This window comes from Polypterus senegalus, chromosome 6, assembly GCF_016835505.1.
Source record: "Polypterus senegalus isolate Bchr_013 chromosome 6, ASM1683550v1, whole genome shotgun sequence".
Taxonomy (NCBI): Eukaryota; Metazoa; Chordata; class Cladistia; order Polypteriformes; family Polypteridae; genus Polypterus; species Polypterus senegalus.
The window spans coordinates 126,225,077-126,248,221 of record NC_053159.1 but is presented as its reverse complement, the minus strand read 5'-3'; the positions used below and the strand labels follow the sequence as shown (position 1 = coordinate 126,248,221).

At 38.0% G+C, this 23,145-nt stretch overlaps 1 protein-coding gene across 2 annotated transcripts in view; it reads right to left on the bottom strand.

Annotated features, from left to right (window-relative positions):
* LOC120531570 (aldehyde dehydrogenase family 3 member A2-like) overlaps positions 1-23,145 on the bottom strand; it is a 71,398-nt gene that overhangs the window by 29,539 nt on the left and 18,714 nt on the right. For both annotated transcript variants that reach the window (XM_039757087.1, XM_039757089.1), the window contains exons 3-6: positions 15,515-15,746; positions 7,842-7,927; positions 5,209-5,417; positions 4,816-4,933 (exon numbers count right to left, since the gene is read on the bottom strand). In XM_039757087.1, the coding sequence (XP_039613021.1) occupies positions 4,816-4,933; positions 5,209-5,417; positions 7,842-7,927; positions 15,515-15,746 (645 nt within the window). The remainder of the gene's footprint in view (positions 1-4,815; positions 4,934-5,208; positions 5,418-7,841; positions 7,928-15,514; positions 15,747-23,145) is intronic.

The following is a 23,145-nucleotide window of genomic DNA, read 5'->3' as shown; positions in this document are numbered from 1 at the left end:
AACAGTATCACATAATTTTCCCTCTGCAATACCACAACAATGCTCAATGAGGGTAACTGAGACAAAGGCAGAACATCAAGAGAAGCCCTGCCCCTTCTGGTCGGGCCATATAAATTCAGACATCCCCAGAAAGAATGGTTGCATTTGGGACTCAGACCCTTTATATGAAGAACATTCCTAACTTGCTTGATTAAGCTTTTTTATTACAGAAGCCCTGTTGGCCTTACAAGCACTTATCACACTTTTTCCCCCTGTTGTTGCACCCCTGATTAAGTTCCGTTTTATGGTTTCTTGACATTAAACAGGGTGGCCTGAATGGTCCCCCAACTATTTCTAAAGACTTCTTGGATCATTTGTTTTCAGACACTGCACACTATGCCAACTGAATGCAAAATGTATACCATACTGTATATACAGAATGAAAAAAAAGGCTATTCTCATGCTGAAAAAAGAAGAAATATGTTTTGGCTACGTAGCCCTTATCAGCCTGCTGAAGGCTACATTGCCAAAACATTGTGTTTCAAACTCTTTCCCCCAGACCCTTCTCCTTTTGCAGATACATGAAGCAACTCCTTCAGGTGCATTTTTCTTATGGCTTACACCTTGCTAACACTGTGGCCAGAATGGTGGAGTACCTAAGCAATTGTTGACTGACTCAGTTTCTCTCAAATCATTATCAGTTAATTCTTGTCACTTGGCTGCTTCTCTGACCAATCCTTTCTCCTACTGTATTTTGGGGAGGACCTCTTCCTTGAATATTCTAAGCAGTTATATTTGTCCTCCATTTCTAGATAAATTCTTTTAACAGTGTGCCCTTAGGATTCTTTGTGTTTTTAAAATCTTTTTTATAATTCCTCACCTGACTTGTGTCTGTCAACAAGTTTGCTCCTCAATAATTGTTAAAGCTCATTTGTCTTCATGTTGCAGGTGTATTTCATTTTACAATGACAGACATATTGAACTTAAATGATTAAGTGCACCAAGTTGGATTCCCATTAACAGAATGTTGAAGTTACAATGCCAACAGGTTTAGGCTCTGCTTTTTACAGACAGCATATGCTAAGGGAGTGAACACTTTCAAAGCTGGATTTTTAAATTTTGCTTTTTTTATTTACAGTAAACCCTTGTTTATCGCGGTTAATCCGTTCCAGACTCTACTGTGATAAATGAATTTCCACGAAGTAGGATTCTTTATTTATAAATCAAATATTTTCGCAGTTAGAGCATAGAAAACCTGTTTACGACCTTTTAAATACATTTTTTAACATTATTAGAGCCCTCTAGACATGAAATAACACCCTTTAGTCAAAAGGTATACAATACAAACCAGACCTGTAGTGCTAAAGCAAACACACCTGTAATTACACATGGTTATATTTATATAGTTTTATATTGGAAACTACAAATTCTGGTAATTATTTTCATGTGCATCTTATAGTATCTCCTACTTTTCTAATGGATCAATCCTCCAGTGGCATTGGTCTATGCTTCTACTGGATTTCTGCTGTGCTGCTGTTGCTGCTCAATTGCGCCATCCCACCCTGTCCACCTCACCTTCTCCGCTGTCATGCCCTGCTCAAGTGTGCTATACAACTGTCAGAAAAGTATTGGCTTTCTGCTATGCCTAAATACTCTCATGATAAACTCCAGCATATTAAACAGTTTGTCCAGAGCAAACGTTTATAGACTGGAATGTCCTAAACGACACTGGTATTGTACAGCACTCAAAATAGTTACACTGTGATTCAGACCATCACTGCCACCACCAGGCTGCAAATGGAAAGATCACCGGCAGCATTTGTTCAGGAATATACTGTCCTACTCATGGTTTTGGAGTGTAAGTGTGCCAAATTTGTAGTAAACTAAAATAAACTCTGGTTACGGATCTGTGCACCACAAACTCTCATGAGCTAATATTGTATTGTTTAACATAAGAGCTCTTAATTGCAAAGCATTGGTCCCATCAGAATTCATTACAGACTTCAAATTTGATATGCTATACTTAACAGTGCTCTGCTCTTCTGTATCTAAAAGGGAAGATGCCATGGGTGGAAGTTGTTGGAAGCATGGACTTAATTAAACTCATGACATGAAAAAAAAACAGCAGGAGACAGGATAATAAACACTATTAAGTCCTGCAGTCCTGAGGATGTCAGTGTGTAAGACTTTTGTGTTACACCAGACAGGCAACCTAAAGCCTAACTCTTTAAATGATATTGAGGTTTTAGGACTTCAGGAGTGACTGGGACCAACCAATAAGAAGAGGTTTAGAAGGATGGCGCCAGGTGTTCCCAAGATCACTTATTATCCCATAAATTATCTCAAGTTTATGTTTACTGACATGTTTACATTGTACTGGAAAATTTCTACTTGCTGTACTACCAGTAATATCAGCAGTACAGTACCAAGAACAGGACAAAAAAAGACAGTACAAAACAAGACTGAATACAACATACATACATAGAATATAGAAATGCAAGAATGCTGGTGTTCGAAGATATCGAAGATTTTTGTTCATAATAAGTAGCATAAACAAGTAATATAGAACAATTTAGCGCCTTATAGGAAAGTAGGTCATTTTTAGACAGGTGATCAAGCCAGTTCAAGGATGACTGATGCATTTAATTCAACTTAACCCTTAAGCAGTTTTTTTTTTTATATATTTTTTTATTGCAATCTATTTTCTGGGCAATTAAAAAAATTAAAACACAATTCAAAAGTACCGTGGCACCAAAATCTGCTAAGAACTCCCAAGAAAGGATTCAGACAGGTTATCCAATATGTGCTTCAAGTGACCCCTTAACTGGGAATAAAAAAGCAGTTTTGCCAATGGTTATATACTGGTGAAGTGAGTTTACAGAGTTTTAAGTCTAGACATGAGAAAAGGAGGTTTATACTGAGAAAGTGCAGCAAGGCAAGGCACTAAAATAGATGCCTTGAGAAGACCGGGAAAAGGCAAATCTTTAAAACCTATCAAGGGAAGAAATGCACAGATCATCTATATATATATATATATATATATATATATATATATATATATATATATATATATATATATATATATAATTCACTAAGGCAAGACAACCATGGAAAGCACGCCGGAAGAGGCGTGGATTCACTAAGCTGCCGACAAGTGACACACCTATGGCGCACGCAGGAAAGAGCCACGCCCACCAACTCCAAGACCATTGGATACTACGACAACTCGCAGGACAACGCCCACCAACTCGGATGCGACGACACAGAAAAAATGGTGTCATTTATATTCGTCTGTCGTAAAGGCCACATGCAGTGCAGGTCAGGTTAATGTCATGTGCATGTCATGCACCTCCGAGCTACGTTGACTGTTCATAGAGGTATGTTTCTAGCGGAGGTGAATCGCCATATGCAGCGTGTGAAACGGTTTGCGAGGGGTATCCCATGGGATCCTTAAAACAATCCTTTACAACTGAGGTTGAAGCACAATGAACTAAGCAGTCTTTAAAAACCAACTTTTCGGTTACAACGCACGACCGCATGCACCATAGCAAACTGTTTTTACACGCTACATACAGCTATTCGCTTCCGCGACAAACATGCGTCTTCTTAGATGCTCCTGCAGGAACACGGAAGACGTTTTCCTGCCCACCAACACTCCTTTTTCACCGGACGGCGTCTACCCTCGCTCTCTAGGCATTCACACTGTCTGCCCATTTGCCCGGACGCAAAAACTCACCGACCACCCAGTTAATCCCTTTCGTCTGTGGTAAGAGTCAGCATGCACATCTGAGACACGCGGCGTTTGTTATGCCGCAGGTTCACTATTGTGTTGTATTTTGCTCTCTCCAGAGTTCCATCTTTTCATTCACATACTGTTGTATTCTTACACCAACCCTTTTTAGACATCCGCGTCTTTCCAGAAGTGTTTAGCATTCAATAAATAAATATGCATGACATTGACCGTGTGTCTACCCAGCGCAGAGATGCGTGGGTAAGCCGTTGAACCCCATTCGGGCTGCAAGCCGTGGAATTCCCACTAAATGTGACTGATACTCTCCCACTCATTACGTCCCTACACTTTGTGCACACCCCCCTCCTACCGTGGTCGGGTATCTTGGTGGATTATATATAGAAAAGCAGCAAAAACCGAGGGGTATCCCATGGGGTCCTTAAAACATTCCTTTACAACTGAGGTTAAAACACAATGAAGTAGGCAGTCTTTAAAAAAAAGAGTTTTCGGTTACGACGCCTGCGTGCACCATAGCAAACTGTTTTACACGCTACATGCATCAATTCGCTTCTGCGACAAACATGCATCTTCTTAGATGCTCCTGCACATTGTTCACACCCCCTTCCCACCTCGCTACTACCGTGGTCGGGTGTCTTGGTGGAATATATATAGAATAGCTGCCAAAACCGCACAGAGCAATGAAAAGTCTACGTCACTCACAGGTACATCTGTACTGTGTAAAGACGGCCCGTGCACCCCCATCCCTCCGTCTGGCAGGAGAAGGCGCGAGGACAGTGCGCCAGTTTTCAGTCACTTCAGACGATTTTGTGTTGGTTCGTTCAGGGCATTGTTACAATGTTGCTTTTCTTGCTGATTTATTACATTACCGATTTTTCAAATGTTAATTTTCTCCCTCTGCTTAAAAATCATTAAAAAACCGGCCTCATTATGCGGGTTGGCTAGTTTAAGAAATTTAACAGTCCTCTGTGATTTATAGTGCAATGAAAAAGTATCTGCCTACAATATGATTATCTGCATTTTTGGATATTGGTTATATGGACTAGATGGACTACAGGCTCATTCTAAGAGAAAAAAAAATTCCAAACCTTCAATGCCATCTTAAGCTCTTCCACTATTTGACCTTGGAGGCTCTGGTCACACAGGATGTAGTCAGGAGCGATGCACGTCTGCCCACAATTTATAAACTTTCCCCAAGCAATTCGTCTGTAATAGAATGACAGAAACACAGTCATAGTGAGAAGTGTTATCTAGATTTAAAAAAAGAATCCATTAACTAAACAAGAAAATGCATTTTCCCACCAAATTTTTGAGCACTATTTAGTCCTACAAAAGTTTGGTTAAGGGTCTCCACTCAAGAGTTAAGAGAGGACACCAGATTCAAATAATACAGTTGGCTGCCTCTTGCATGTTGCAGTATCACACAATCATTTATAAACTCTTCACTCTGTATACAAGTTGACTTCAGCAAGTGACCTTACCGACAGGCAATGCGAAGGTCACAGTCTTTGTCAATATAACAAGGACTTTTTCCTCCAAGCTCTAGGGTGACAGGAGTGAGATTATGAGAGGCTGCCTTCATTACCAGTTTACCAACAGCACAATTTCCTGTGTAGAATATGTGATCAAAACGCTGTTTCAGCAGCTCCTGAGTCTCGGGAACACCACCATTTACAACAGGATAAAGATCCTATGAGGGTAAAGAGAGGAGTAACAATCAGTTGCATAAGGTCTAAAAAATAAAAACAAAGCTGATGAAACATTGAACAGGCCCCTTATTTTCTCATTTCTCTTAATTATTTGAATTACATCATTATTGCTAACAAAAAACAAGTTTAGGATTTAATGTTTCAGACAAAAACTTAGTTAATCAAAAAAATATCATTGATCTGTAGGCCCTTAATTAATTAGTAGACCCTTAATACATCAATATTGTGTAGTATAAATGTCATTTCACATTGTAATTAAACGTTTTTCTTTTGCATGTGAAAAAATGTAAAAAACATTGATAGCAATAACTTTTAAATAGGTCATACAGATAAAAAATAGGTAGAGGCTGATACTAGAATCTTTTTTAAATTGGGACATGAAATGACAGAGGAATATGCTTGGCACTTTTACATGTTCATCCACAAAATAATGCAAGCACAAATCTCACCAGTTCACATGATCATCTTCAAAAAGTTTGGGATATCAATTCTCTTGCCTATAATTATAGTAAGTTAAACCCTGTATCAGCTCAGACACCCAGAAGCAAATTCAAACACTATTACATTTCATTTTGAAACACCATAGTAATTCTACCAGCCAATTAGTATTTCATTAATATATTACTAAAAACGGTGCTTATTGTGTCAGGATTAGTCTCAAGGTAGCATAACAACTCTACAGAACTCAATCTCTCGAATATAAACACTTTCCTTGAGCTTGTACTATGTTCACAATATGTGCAAATAGCTCTAAAGTCTCCCTCTGTCCAATCTGTTATCACTTCATATCTTCAAAAACATGTGCAGGTTTTTCACACTTACGGTTTCTAAGGAGAAGATTCTTTCCACCATTTCTCATGATCTTTACTATAGTGTCTGGCACTACCTTCACACTAAAACCAATGTCACATTATGCAACTTCTAGTCATTGGCTAAGTCAGGCTTGTTGACTTCAGTTGCTAATCTCATCACAACAGTACGTCAATTTACGTACTGCTGGGCATGTCACATTTGGTGACCGCATTCCGACCTTCCAGCACAATTGTGCTAACCCCTTTATATGATAGCCAATAATCATATAGCCTGTGCTGTATGAAGGGTTAACAGGTACAGCAAATTCAACCACAATCTTGGCCCATTTCTCTTTTTTCCCTCCTAATCTGTTATATGAAATATGAGACAGACAAGCTTCTCTTCTTTTGAGGTCCAAAATACTAGTCTTCCTTGTCACTGCATTACATACCCTGTACGTCTGGGTGAGCATTCATTGCTTGTTGGCTCTCATACAGGCCAGCCCCGTCCCTACAACTAAAGACAAAAATCAAACCTGTTTGAATTTGTCAGATTAAGTCACTGACTAATTGGAATTGATGATGGGCATATCCTTTTGCGCAACTGACCTTCAAGGCTGACTCTAAAATTATGTACATGAAGGCTATGACTGAAAATCCCTAGAAAAGTCATCTACTCTGATATGGCCTTATGGCAAGCTAATACATCTCATTCCACACTATAAACAATATTTTGCTTATTTTGCATAAATATACTTTAGATTTGGTTTCACTATTGTTCCATCTCGTGTATAGAAGAACAGCAAAAATTCACTTTTTTTGCATTATATAGAACTGGGTAAAAATAGCCTACTGTCATATAGCTATACAGTTATGATCTTAGGGCAGCAGACATTATCTGACCCATACAGCATTTCCTTAACTCTTCTCACCATCAGTCAACAGCATCACTAAGAGAATACAGTTAATTATAGTAAATGGTTATTGGCAGTCCAGTCATTTTGTCATTGCTCCATCAGTGACATGTAACTATTACCAGAGACAAATGGAGGCCACTTCCTCAACAAAATATTAACCATGAAAGATTTCCTTGCCAGACTTTTTCTACGATTGGTTTACTATGATTAAAATTAAGTACTACTTTCTGTGTGAACGGCATTATTCCAAAAAAAATGTTGCAAACAGCAATGGGAACTTTTTTGTTGACTTAATGTGCAATGTCTATTGTGTCTGCTTTCTAGAGAAAGGCATACATTTTCTGTTTAATAACAGTTACAGACAAAAACAAACTAATTTAAATAGACCAGTCCATAGTAAATGCTATCCCAAGGCACCTGGTAATGGTGGAGATCAATCTGGCAACCTTATATGCACAAAAACTCTGAAAAAGAAACATGTCCAGGAATTAAGTATATAGCTTAATGAATAACTATCATTTCAGCAATTACTTTATTGATGGAAAGAACCTCTTCCACTGATTATTTAGACTATTTCAATAAAAGTGTTTGCTTTCTAAAACCTTAGAATACACCAAAGGCAAAACAATTCTTCCTTATTTTCTATATGCTTTTTCTCATTATAACAGTACAATCTTTGATTATTGTAGGAGTTTACCTTATCAAGGTATTGTGTTAGAAACTCCTCCAGGAGCTTGGCTGTGTGCACACTGACCTCTGATGGCTTTATCACAGCCGCATTCCCTAGAAAAAATCGATTACAAAAAAGTACAATGAGTTTAGATAAACATAATTTTAAGTGTCTTTATTAAAGGATATATTGGTATTTTTCAAGTCAAAGTTGCAGCTGTTTCTTCACAACATGCTATATATGCATTTTTCATGTGAAATTGTGTCCTAAAGTTAATTGCTGACATTTTACATTGCAGTACATAGGACACTGAGGAAAAGCTTAAAAACTTACCAAATACAACCATTTTTAAAGCCAAGACAGTTGCTAAGTATTGATCGGCATTTTGTAAATACTGTGGTGGACCGCCGGGCCCCATACCCGGCCAGGACACCCCAGCCATGAAAGGACTGGGGGAGAGAGTAGTTTCAAGAACGTTTCTCCCCTTAGACCGGCAGAGAGCAGCCCCCTTGGCTTCCAACAGGGCCATGGCTCATGATCATGGAAACTCAACCCTGCTGGGGCCTGTGGCTACCGCCAGGGGGCAACTGGACACTTGCATGGCCCTATTTGGCAGCACTTCCGCCATACCTGGCTTCATAATACATACACGAAAACAGATTATACGTCATTTTTGAAGAAGGGGGAAAAAAAAAAAAACAACAATATTGTGTGAATCGACCATTTTAATAGAAGACCAGCCATGCGTGATAGTTCAGTACTTGGTGTTCCTGCACAACAACCTTTTAATTATACCCAAAATCCCCCACCCCACCTGGCGTGGCTTTGTTTCAATATACTCCTGTATTTCCCGTAGAATTTGCACATGCAAATGGAAAACGTATCTTTACGTGCCAGGAATATGACAAAAAATGATTACTTCAAGATCCCCTTTATTGTCACAAACATGCACTGGAAAAATGGAATGCTTGGATCAATACTAAACAATGGTCTGGGCTTTAAAAATGGACGTATTTTTAAGTTATTAAAAGCTTTTCCTCTGTGCCTATATCCTCCTTTTTAAAGCACCACAGCAGGCTAAATTTTTTTTTTTTAATTGAAAATAACACTCAACTTTAGAACACAGTTTTGCATGGCAAATGCATATATACCATGTTTGTGAAAAAATAACTGACTTGAAAAATACTGAACTAATCCTTTAAGTATGACATTACAAAACAGGCAGGAACATCTTTTCTCATAGAGTGATGCAATAATAATAAAAATTATTCAAGTTGTAAGGATAAAAGGAAATTTGACAAAGCAGAAGAGACCATTCAATCCATCAAGCTTGTTTTGTTATCTTAAAAACTCACAAAAACAGTCATACTTGTATATAATATATGTTGTATATATGACACATATACAGTAGATTCCATTATGTTATTCATGGAAGATTTCATCCAGTTTGTTTATTCTCTTAATTCAGAATCAGATGTAAATAAAAATGCATCTTTATAAAAAACTAAGTGAACACAGTTAAATTATTTGTTGATTAAGTCAACTGTGTTAAACCTTGTGAAATGCTTTATACTATATAACTTTCTTCAACACAAAATTAAGTCAAAAACATATTTACTTTTTAAGCTATTTTCCTCATCTTCCTTCAAAATTTGTGGTTGATCAGAACATTCTCAATATAACTGAAAGAGTTAATAACTGCAGATTAAACTAGAATTATCATAACCCCTTAAATTCCCCAGTTAAAATATCAGTACAAAAAGCCTGATATTTGTTATGAACAAATAAACACAAAACTAAAGACCCTCTATGATTTTATTTAACTTCAAAACAATGCATAACATAGCATCTATTAAATTTGATGGGAAAAAAAACATCAGCAACCACCTTATGTGCAAAAAGACTCCACACTGCACAATAGCTGTAATGAAGCAATTGCTGGTGGAGGGGGGATGGAGGTTGGGAAAGGACTGGCTGTTTACACAATCACTATTACCCATTTTGTTTAACTTGGAAAGATTGCTATTTTGACCTATGAAGAAAAAAAATCATCTGTTGCACAACAGGCAGAGGTTAAATTCATTGCTAAATAGGCTGCTGAATATTACACGTGACCCCTTACTTTGGAGATAGCTACTTTGCTTTTCTCTTTTTGCATGTGATGTTACAAACATAAAATCAAACACAGCTATACCCTGTAGCAAATTAATTCACTACTGTCATTTTATAGAAATTCAAATTTATTGTAAATAAAAGTTTCAAGAATTTGTTACTGGGTTATAACATATTTGTGATAGTAAGATGGAAAAAAAGGATTTAACTGAGTCACAAAGTTCTCTCAAGTCAATTTAAATATGCTGTGACCTTTGTCAGATTCTAATTTGCACAATTTTTTTTTTAGGCTAGATGCCAGACAGACTGTCACCAAGATCTCTTACGCAAAATATACCAAAGCAAAAAACAATTCTCTGTTTAATACAAAGCAGTACTGACGATATGCAAAAGTAAAAATGTTCTGGCTGCTGCTAACAAAGCCTTTTTTTTTTTTTGGTAAAATAAACGAATCCTACTAAAATCACTGACTCCATACAGCTGAAAGTAGATACTGCAAAAAGACTAACTGTACAATGAAAATGTTTGATAACATAATTTACTAATGAGTACTGATTCTACAGAAGAACAAATTAACACTAGTTACATAGTCACATGGTTGACTAGCAGGCATCAAGAACAGAAACCTGCCTATCCAAAATTAGGGGTACACAACATAATTAGGGGATATAAACTTTAAAATGAGGGTATGTAAAAGATGCAGACTCAGGTGGGATGACCCTTCCCCATTTATCTCCTATCATACAGTATGTAGTTTTGGTTAACTAATATTATTATAAAAATGGTCAATAAGAACATTATATACAAATGAGGATCATCATAATTCATTATCATTATCTCTTCCTGGAGAATATAGGAAGCAGCAGAAAAATGCATCAAAGCTGAACTATCCTAGAGAAAAAACTACAGACACTCTCAGGCCAGTCAAGAGATATTATCCTTCTACAGTGTCCTAGGTGATGAAAATAGTATGGGAATGATGACAATAACCGACTTAACTAAGACTGTCTAGCTAAAGTGTAACAAGGCCAAAATATGTGAATACTGTATAATATCGATCCTCCCCAACCAACTCCAACACTGCTTTAGTTTGATCCACTATATTCATATATGTTTTGGAAATATAACTTATTTTTGTCTATTGAGATTACAAATGCCAAACTCCTACACGTCTGCTTTTGAAGCTTCACATTATGGACTAAAATGCCCCTAAAACCTTTGAGCTGCATAAACATTAAGCACTTGTGGGCTGGCAACAATGACTCACTTTTAGCGTTTTCTGCTGTCAGTAAAGTTGTAAAGTCCCCATTAGGTTGGAACTGAGAAAGTTGATGCAACTGCATGATCTCAAATTAGTAAATATCAGAGTTTGGCACCAACATGTCGATACCTTTGCAACAACAAGTACCAACATGTAATATATTTGTGATTAAAGATAGTAATAACATAAGGATCTGCATCACAATGTTATGTGAGAAAAATGTGCCCTGTCATGGACTGAGCACTCCTCTTGGGCTGCCTTGTGTTTTATGCTTTCAAAACACCTCCAGCTCAACATGACCCTGGTCCTGGAATATAACCATTGCATATCTTTTATGTAATTTCCAAATTAATTTTAAGGCATTAAAAGTAAATGCATTTAATGTATTTTCATTATGTTGTCTTACGTTGAAAATATTTCTGCCAACTTTTTTTTATATAATACCATAAAAATAGTATTTGTTCCTTGTCTGATATACAGCATTACTGCACATTCTTAAAAGTGAATTACATAATATCTTCACCCAAATGTTAAAAGTGAGTATCTGAAGGTCTGGGGGAAAAAAACCCTCCTCATTATGGGCAATCTATCTGCTTACCAGGGCCTGGCAATACTGAAAGGGCCATTGAGTTTAATCAGTTTCTCAACATGTCTCATAAAGGCCTTCCTGTGCATCCCCCTCAATCTCACCCGTGTAAACCTTTGCACATTCTACAATATCACAGCTATTCCTTCACTATGAACATCAAACTACTCTGTTTTCACTGCCTCCACAACCAATTCACTGCTACAAGGAGTTTTTCCTTCCCCACTCCCACATCTCACTGCCACCTTACCTCTCTTGTGATGAGAATGGAGGAGTCTCAGTCTGCACAAAGCTACAAGAAACAATGTCACTAGCCCATGGGTACCAAAGGTGTGTGCAGAGCCAATTATGTGAGGATATCCACCATATTTTCAATTTAAGTTTGAGTCTAGAAAGGGTCCAAGTGGTGGATATCATGCATCAAGACAATCCTAGAGAAGCAAGTCCTGATCCATCTCAAAATTCTGATAGGGAAAGCTCTGGATCCCTTCCAATTTATAAAATAAGATCATAATGGAGTAATAAATGTCATTGCCTACTTGCTGAAAAGGATTATGAACTCTGATGATCACAACAAACTGCAAGTTTAGTTCAGCAAACTCAATAAAACAAAAAAGCAGTCATGTTTTGTCTTGTGAAGTTTGGAATCTATAGGGATAATATTTAAGAAAAGGACACATAATAAACTATTGGCCATTATGGACAATGACAACACCCCCTCCCACCATTCCCCCACCCCCACCCCTTGCCATTCATGCTAAACTGAGAAGCATTTTCAGGAGTAAACTAATTCAGATATGCTGCTGCATAGTATGCTAATAAAGCCATTTCACTCCATAATGAGCACACATTCTCCCAGGATGGTGATCTTTTACTTTCTTAAGGATATTGAGAGTTCCTGCTTGCAATTCATTTTGGAAATTATGGTATATCCGGTCAATGGCCATAGCTGTCATGGTGGACTACTTGCAGTCTGAAATGCAGAATTAGCTCTCCTTATGGGGTTTGCGTCATTTAAGAAATTTTAAAACTTACTCTTTCACAACTCTTGACAAAGACTGGTTATTGTATTATGAACTGTTGCAGCATCAGTTAGCTTTTTTCTGTTGTTTCCAGAAGTCTACTTTTATACTATTTTACAAATATTGCAAAGCAAAATTATAGTTTTTCCAAGGGTAATGTCATCTTTAATAAAAATGATGCTTGTAGCCTCTCAGGAAGCCTGACACATTAGCCAGTGAAGGGTGTCTGAACCTTAAGAGTTGGTATATAGACAAGCCATTAAAGTCTAGCCCTCAAGCAACTACAAAAAACTAATTTGAGGAAAGGTTCTGACTTTGATTTACAGCTTTGATCAGCATTCTGGATTTGATAAAACAACATTATAATCCTCCATATTCTCTAGGAAGGACTCTGACAGTCCTCTTGTTAAACCATTTAAAGAAACTGGTTATGCATCTATTCCTGTATCCTAATTAAATATGAATTAGTTGCCAACTACACAACTACTCTTTGATAGACCCAGTAAAAGTTTGACGTAATTCGGAAGGCTTGGTGGAAAACAGGTCTTACTATTAACCAATGCATTCAAACAACTGCTCACACCTACAGTATAACTGGGTCCAGTTTATTACAGAGGTAATAACATTTTCAGGTCTTAAGATTGTATTTTTTAACCCTTAGATGCAAACCAAAACAAAACCTATGATTTCGGTTTCATTTGTTTCTCTTAAGCTACCTTCTATATTCTACTACAACTTACAAAACAATAGACTATATTCACTGTGGAGCAAAAATGAAATGTACAAACATGGCAAGTTAATTTTGCTACACATTTTACATCATTACAGGCAAGTTTGATCTATTATTTGTTTAGCAAAGGACATGTTACATTATTTCAATTAACGTTTTATTTGTAGTAATTGGCGAGGCAGAAGAGTTAACCATATTGTATGCTAAATTTGAAGCTTGCCCCTTATGACAGAAGAGCTAACTCAGCAGTTTCTAGGTCAGCACTATCAACTGTTTTTATATCAATTGCATGCATTTTAAAATCTAGGCTCATTTCCCATAGGCTCTCATTTAACTCCAAACCCCATTTTACATCATCTATAAATACGCCCTTTTGCTTTCTGCAGTTGTTAAAGCCTTTATAAATAAAACGTCAACACAAGTTTTCCTAAAAATGTCAGTGGTAAAAAAAATTGCCTGTTGTATACATATCTAAAAAAGTTTAAACTAATCTGTGCAACTTTGTAACAGACTGGTGGATGCCGTTTTAACATTTCGAACTTAGAAATATACCAAGTGGGTTAAAGTATTTAAAAAGGACGACTTTATAAACTTGACACAAGTAGCAAAATAAACAGAGGAGTACAAATAAGCCTTCTGGGCCTGACAATACAGGTCTCAAAACCCTGTCTACTTGGTGGGCTGGTCCCCCATCAACTCATTGCAAAGTACCACAGGAAAATTGCCTTCTTCTGATATTATATCTCTCATCTCTCTACACTTAAAGACCTTCTGGCAGTGATGCTAGATTTGACAGGCACTTTACCGCCCAGTCACAGTCTCGCCCAACCTTAGAAAATCTATCCCATCATTGGTTACTACATTTAGCAAATTGCCCCCTAAATACCCTCCAAGCTGGAAACATCCATGAATGTCATTCCACTGACTGGCGAATTGGTGCCCAATTTATTTCAAGAGTAGGTTTCCCAAATTGCTGAGGTCTTCCAAAGCATATAAATCAATATCTTATTTGGTTATACTGTATTGTATCTAATGCATTGCATTTTCTTTTCCTTTCATCAGGGTGGAATAACAACAAAAATTTAGTGCAAGGGCTGTGTCAACGTATACCTTCATAAGGAAAGCAAGTCCAAGGCTATTTCCAAGCTGAAGCAGAAATAAACTTAGAGACTAAACGTTTTGGCTATATAGGCTTCATCATGTGATTTATTGAATGCTTTGTCTCTTACTTTCTTCGGCGACTAAATAATCTTTTTTTCCCCAAGAGAAACGTGACACTACTAAACAAATGTAACTCAGTTGCAAATGAAACACAATACATTTTGTTCACAATGGAACCATCCTTTTAAAAAAATATGCTACTACAGTTTAATGTTTCATCATACATGTGTTATTCAAATAAAGGATTACTTACTAAACTAGATGATCTTATAAGAATTGGGTTGTGTGTCATTTCACTGACATTAGGTAGGAAAGAAAAAGTTGATTTTATAGACTAAAAGGGGCATGGAAATACAAAGAAATATTTTAGTCTTTAAAAAAATTGGGCAAAATTTTAAGAAAAATAGCCCAAAACGAAGAGCCACACACAAGATAGTTTCTCACACAAAATAGATTTAAGAATAGCCCAGCTGTGCATTAAACTGTCCAATTTGGCAATTATTGCAGCGAGGCTGTTTTAAAACTGATCCAGTGATTACACCTAGTATTGTCTCCTCATCTCTTTTCTGTCACCTAAGTGATGGTGTTGCCAGCTTTGGTTGTTTCTTATTCTTATGCTGGAACTCTTGCCTAATACCATTCTAGGGCATCCAGCACATGTACAGGACACTTCTGCCCCTGGCATTATCTCCCAACACAAAAATCTGTTTCTATTGTGCTATGTCACCCATAACAAACTTCCAATATGGGCAAGTTAACTAACAGAAACATATGAAACTGTTGTGTAATGATAAAACCCCATCCACTAAAGCTGAAGTCCAAACATACCTGAAGCAATAGCCCCAATAAGAGGCTGAATGACAAGAGCAATAGGGTAATTCCAGGCACCAATTATCAAGATGACACCCAAAGGTTCTGGCTGAATGTAAACTTCATCTGATATCGTTAAGAGGGTCTTCTCAGCAGGACGGGGAGCAGCCCATTGCTCAAGATTCTCCAAGGCAAGCTGGATCTCTCCTTCCAGGCCAAGTAGTTCATAAAGTGCTGTGTCATATTGGTTCTAAAATGAACAATTTTGTTAATTACAGTCATATGAAAATGTTTGGGAACCCCTCTCAGCCTGCATAATGATTTACTTTCAACAAAAAAGATAACAGTGGTATATATTTCATTTCCTAGGAACATCTGAGTACTGGGGTGTTTTCTGAACACATATTTTTAGTGAAGCAATATTTAGTTGTACGAAGTTAAATCAAATGTGAAAGTTAGTTGTGCAAAAATTTGGCCCCCTTGTAATTTTGCTGATTTGAATGCATGTAACTGCTCAATAGTGATTACTTGCAACACGAAATTAGTTGGATTAGCTCATTAAGCCTTGAACTTCATAGACAGGTGTGTCCAATCATGAGAAAAAGTATTTAAGGTGGTCAATTGCAAGTTGCGCTTCCCTTTGACTCTCTTCTGAAGAGTGACAGCATGGGATCTTTAAAGCAAGACCAGATCTCAAAAGATCTGAAAACAAAGATTGTTCAGTATCATGCTTTAGGGAAGGCTACAAAAAGCTATCTCAGAGGTTTCAATTGTAAGGAATGTAATCAGGAAATGGAAGGCCACAGGCACAGTTGCTGTTAAACCCAGGTCTGGCAGACCAAGAAAAATACAGGAGCAGCATATGCGCAGGATTGTGGGATTGGTTACAGACAACCCACAGATCACCTCCAAAGACCTGCAAGAACATCTTGCTGCAGAGATTGTATCTGTACATCGTTCTACAATTCAGCGCAATTTGCGCAAAGAACATCTGTATGACAGGGTGATGAGAAAGAAGCCCTTTCTGCACTCACGCCACAAACAGAGTCACTTGTTGTAAGCAAATGTTCATTTAGACAAGCCAGATTTATTTTGGGACAAAGTGCTTTGGACTGATGAGATAAAAATTGAGTTATTTGGTCATGACAAAAAGCGCTTTGTATGGCGGAAGAAGAACACCGCATTTCAAGAAAAGCACCTGCTACCCACTGTCAAATTTGGTGGAGGTTCCATCATGCTGTGGAGTTGTGTGGCTAGTTCAGGGGCTGGGGCCCTTGTTAAAGTCGAGGGTCAGATGAATTCAACCCTATATCAACAAATTCTTCAGGATAATGTTCAAGCATCAGTCACAAAGTTGAAGTTACGCAGGGGTTGGATATTCCAACAAGACAATGACCCAGACAATGACCCAAAACTCAGTTTGAAATCTACAAAGGCATTCATACAGAGAGAGAAGTACAATGCTCTGGAATGGGCGTCACAGTCCCCTGACTTGAATATCATCGAAAATCTATGGGATGATTTGAAGCAGGCTGTCCATGCTCGGCAGCCATCAATTGAACTGGAGAGATTTTGTATGGAAGAATGGTCAAAAATACCTCTATCCAGAATCCAGACACTCATCAAAGGCTATAGGAGGCGTCTAGAGGCTGTTACATTTGCAAAAGGAGGCTCAACTAAGTATTGATGCAATATCTCTGTTGGGGTGCCTAAATTTATGCACCCGTCTAATTTTGTTATGATGCAAATTGCATATTTTCTGTTAATCCAATAAACTTAACGTCACTGCTGAAATACTACTGTTTCCATAAGGCATGTCATATATTAAAAGGAAGTTGCTACTTTAAAAGTTCAGCCAATGATAAACCCAAATCCAAATAATTAAGAGGGGTTCCAAAACTTTTTCATATGACTGTATGCTTTATCAATAGCTAATGAATATTAAAGGTTTAAAAAAAAAAATACACCACAAAAATTATAATCTCTCTGTACCATTCAGTACACCAGATAAAGCAATTAAGAATCTTTGCACTTAGTTAAATGTTGATTTCAGCAGATAGCTCAGTTCTTCTGATAGAGACATTATGACTCTTCTGTCCATAAAAAAACATACATGACACTAAACAACTAAAATAACCTTTGTACCTTTGAAATGATATATATTTTCTGATGTTGCACTTGGTCCTAACTAAATAATATGAACTATATACAGATAAACATGTTAAATGACAAACTGTCCTGACATGGTGTTGATCTTAGCATATACTAAACATGTGCCTGTGATAAATAAAATGCTTTTATAATTGTACTGGAAAATACTGTGGGAGTCACTGCTGCACAATCTCTTATGACTGATCAGTTGGGTCAAGGTCTGGTTACTATGACAGCTGTAGTACATGGCATAATGATTTTAAAACCAGTCATTGACAACTGTATGACAGCACGGACATCCTGGTAAACAGAAATGGAAATGGTTCACTTAATGGAGACACCTGCTCAGAATTTCATTGTAAGTAAACCAGCAAGCCTTATGTCATGCCCAAAAATGCACTACACAGCATTATAATCACCAGCAACTTTCGATGTGGGAAACAAGCAATCTGAACTATACACTTCCTCTATGTGTGTTTGCCACATAAGCATTTCTTTCTCTCTTTTTTTAAACAAAGTGAAGAAAAAATCAATTGTAGTTGAATAATAATTGATTTTTATGGTTAATGAGCAGGTTATGCTCACAAATCCCCCAAGATAATCATTCTCACTGTTCTTGTGTTAGAGGAACATTCAAAATGACACACATTTTCTTGTATGTTTTTTAACACTAGAATTACCAAAGCCTCCGAAAACAAACTCTTAAATTCGGCCCACCTTAAATCCCTTCACACCTCCTTGACAGTATCTTTTGTCTTGTAAATGTGCCGATCAAGACAAGCAGTAAGCTGCCTACTATTCTATCCTGCCACTGCTGCAGAACGGGCACAAAAGGCGCTTTTCCACTGCATAGTACGGCACAGCACGGTTCAGTACAGCTCACCTTGGTTCGGCTCAGTTTGCGTTTCAACTGCAGTTTAGTACCGCTTTAGAGTGGGCGGGATTATTCCCGTGTCGTTATAGTTGCGCCGCCTCTACTGCCGTGACACCGTGTAACTTTTACAACAACACGCAGACAACGACAACACTTTAGCTCGACGATGCGCAAGGGTAAGCATCTAAAAAAAGCACATCATTAGCTAACTTTTATCACTGTTGCAAAGCATGAAATGAACTTAACTGCCAGTGTAACATTAAAATGCTGATTCTGTATATTACAGATCTTCCACATTTTGCAAAAAAGTCACCGCAACAGACCATCTGTTTGGACATTTAACCGTGCTTCAGAGTGGTGGGATGTGATTGTTCCCGGTTTTACAAACACTCAGTGGCTGGAGAACTTTCGAATGTCTGAAGAAACATTCATCCACTTATGCAAAAAACTGCGTCCAGCGATGGAGAGACAGGACACAAACTTCCGTGTGTGTGTACCTAAAAGAAAAGAATATCCAGTGACGCAGTAATGACGATTTTCTCCGGCCAATCAGTGACCAGCAGAGTTTACCGCCACGCTTTGGTAACGGTTCGGCGCTTGGAACCTCGGCTGAGGTGGTACTAAAAAAAGGACCAGGTACCAGGTACTGTTCCCAGTGGAAAACCCCCCAAAAGTGAGCTGAACTGAACCGTGTCGTGCCGTACTATGCAGTGGAAAAGCGCCAAAAGTTGTCCCTGTTCCAGCCTTGATTTTCTGGGAGTTAGGTACCTAGAGCTGTATAGGGAAATAATAGATTGTTATTTGGAATACATACATTTCGTATTCCGTTTCTACAATAATCTGTATAAACACTTCATTAAAACAAATGTTTTTCATATTTTAGTACTAAATGACAAAATGTAGACAAACTACAAAATGTGTGAAGCCTGAAGTCCAAAGATCAAATTAACACTTTCACAAATGGTTCAAGGAAGATACAACAGTTTCCATGGAACAGCGGTAAGAATTCAATCGGATTTAGATCCGGACTCATTGCTGGCCACTTCAGAACTCTCCAGAGGTTTGTCTTCAACCATTTCTGGGTGCTTTTAGAGGTATGTTTGAGGTCATTGTCCTGCTGGAACACCCAAGACCTCTGACGCAGACCCAGCTTTCTGACAGTGGGCCCTACATTGCGCCCCAATATCTTTTGGTAGTCTTCAGATTTCATGATGCCTTGCACACAGTCAAGGCATCCAGTGCCGCAGGCAGCAAAACATCCCCAAAACATCTTAGAACCTCCACCATGTTTGACTGTAGGTACTGTGTTCTTTGCTTCATAGGCCTCATTCCGTTTTCTGTAAACAGTAGAATGATGAGCTTTAACAAAAACCTCTACCTTGGTCTCATCTGTCCACAAGACGCTCGCCCAGAAGGATTTTGGCTTCCTCAGGTACATTTTGGCAAACTCCAGTCTGGCTTTTTTATATTTCTGTGTCAGCAGTGGGGTCCTCCTGGCTCTCCTGCCAAAGCGTTTCATTTCGTTCAGATGTCGACGGATAGTTCGAGCTGACACTGTTGCACTCCGAGTCTGCAGAAGAGCTTGAATATGTTTTGAAGTTGATTGGGGCTGTTTATCCACCATTTGGACTATCCTTCGTTGCGGTCTTTTAGCAATTTTTCTCTTCCGTCCACGCCCAGGGAGATTAGCTACAGTGCCATGTGTTTTGAACTTCTTGATTATATAGCTCACAGTGGACAAAGGAACATGAAGATCTCTGGAGATGGACTTGTAGCCTTGAGATTGTTGATATTTTTCCACAATTTTTGTTCTCAAGTCCTCAGACAATTCTCTGCTCTTCTTTCTGTTCTCCATGCTTAGTGTGGCACACTCAGACACACAACAGAAAGGTTGAGTCAACTTTTCTCCATTTTAACGGGCTTCAGGTGTGATTGCTATATTGCCAGCACCTGTTTCTTGCCACAGGCGTGTTCAAACGAGCATCATATGCTTGAAATAAAACGATTTACCCACAATTTTTAAAAGGGGCCAATCATTTTGTCCGGCCCATTTTTGGAGTTCTGTGTGACATGATGTCAGATTTGGCTTTTTTTTCTCCGTTTTTTGTGTTGTTCCAATGCACATAAAGGAAATAAACATGTGTATACCAAAACATTTGTAATTGCAACAATATTCTGGGAAAAATGGTGCATTTTCTGGGAAAATTCCAGGGGTGCCAATAATTTCGGCCATGACTGTACATTTGATTTGTGTCTGTAACAGCCGGTGTAAATTTGGCGGCAATCAATGCACATGTACTGTGCAAGGCTTGTATGGGGTCCACTGAGAAAAGAAGAGTGTTCATGACTCACTTTGCTGAGGAACTTTGTCATCGCTTCTTACAAGAAAAGGCAATGGAAAAAGAAAAACCACAAGATGGTATGCGAATGAACATGACTAATATGAATAATATTGCATCTGTGATACAATGTTTTTCGAAATGTACTATAGAGGTCATAAAATGAACAATTCCAAATATCATATATACCTATATCTCAGTTTTTTTTTTGTCAGTGCGGCTTTGACATCATGGACCATAAGGTGCATACTAATTCAGCGAAAGCAGGAACACTCAATAAAACTGAATAAAAAAAAATCAAGTGACAGTGAGATAGGAAGAAGGCAGATTCACCAGTGTTTGTGTCAGCTTTTATCCATCCAGATCAGAGAATTTCCAGTTCCATTGTCTCAAAACACCACTCAAATCTACAGTTATTCCCCGTTTTAAAAAAAAAAAACAGCGTCTGATCTGTGCGGGGTGGGGCCACTGTATGTATCATGATCGTGACTGAGAGAAAAGTGGGAAAAAAAAGCTAACTTTTACAAGTACTGTATATACTCGAATATAAGCCGAGTTTTTCAGAACCCAAAATGTGCTGAAAAACATCATCCTCGGCTTATATTCGAGTCAGGTCCTGCTGCCCCCGCCAACCCAACAGAAAGCTGGAACCTCGATTCACGAACGTCCCTGAACACATACAAATCGGGCTACGACCAAAAAGTTTGCCAAACTTTTGTATCTGTTCACGACCACACACTCGGTATACGAACAAGCCAGTTTCCCTTTCGGTTTGTGCGCGCCAATGATTTCTGCACATGTTCAGTCCCTCCCTGTGCATTGAGAGAGAGCGACACACACAGACACACGTGAGAGAGAGAGGGCTGGCCGCATAAGGCTGAGAAGGCAGTTAAAGAATGTACCGGGCTTCTTTTTAAAGATACAGATTTGAGTATTGTTTTAACCTCATTGTACTTAATGAAGACTTTTTTCTATTGGATTTTAACCTCCACTTCACTTCTGTTTACAGCGATTAGTTTGTAGTGTCCATTATTGCAATGTTACTTTTCTTGGTTGTTTATTAAATTACGGATTTTTCAAATGTTCATTTATTTCCCTGTGTTTAAAACTCATTAAAAAAAGTGTTTTTAGCGAGCAGTTCATAGCGCTAAAGCACAAACTCTTGCAGTGTTAGTTTTTTCTGTTGTTCAAGGTTTTCTCAGTGTTATTCAATGTTTTTACATTTAGTTTACTATTGCACTGTGCATTCTATAGTATAATTAACTATATTTGTGCTTAAAAATCTTTAAAAAAATATATTTACATACAGTTTGTACGGTCTGGAATCGATTAATTGTATTTACATACAATCCTATGGGGGAAATTACTTTGGGTCACGACCAAATCGGGTTACAACCGGAAGTGTGGAATGAATTACGGTCATGACCCGAGGTTCCACTGTACCCGATTTGGTCTGCGGGCAGTAGAAGAACTGCTGCAGGCTCTGTGTGGTGCTGTGCAGCCTCTGTGAAACTCATTCCGGGCTGTGTACTCAATTAATGAGCTGATGCCTCAATTAATGTATGGTAATTTTATTGGTGCTTATTTTGATTATTGAAACTTAAAAGTAGCTGCTGCATTTCCCACCCTAGGCTTATACTCAAATCAATAAGTTTTTCCAGTTTTTGTAGGTAAAATTAAGTATCTCGGCTTATATTCGGGTCAGCTTATACTCAAGTATATACGGTACTATAAATTTATACCGGTTTTATTCCTTCTCACGTCTCAATTTTTTAAAGTTTTTATTGGAGTGAGCGTTGTAAACTCGAAACGTGTATGTCGAGACGTTGCAACCTGAGGACACCCTGTATATAGTTTGTCTACATTTTGTTATTTATAACTAAAATATGAAAAACGTATCTGTTTTAACAATGTGTTTACACAGAGTATTGTAGAAATGCAACAAACATGAAATGCATGTGTTCCAAATAACAATCTATTATTTCCCTATACAACTCTAGGTACCTGACTCCCAGATAATCAAGGCTGGAACTGGGAGAACTGTGCCCATTCTGTGGCAATGGGGTGGGGGGTGGGGGATTGAATAGTAGACTGCTTGATGCTTGTCTTGATCAGCACATTTACAAGACAAAAGACGCTGACAGAGAGGTGCAAAGGGATTTAAGGTGGGCCGGATTTACAAGTTTTTTCATAGGCTTTGGTAATTCACGTGTTAATTGCATCTCAAATCAATGCACTACCATCATTGCTAGGGTGTTTGTCTCATCTTCCATTCCTGCCCTTTG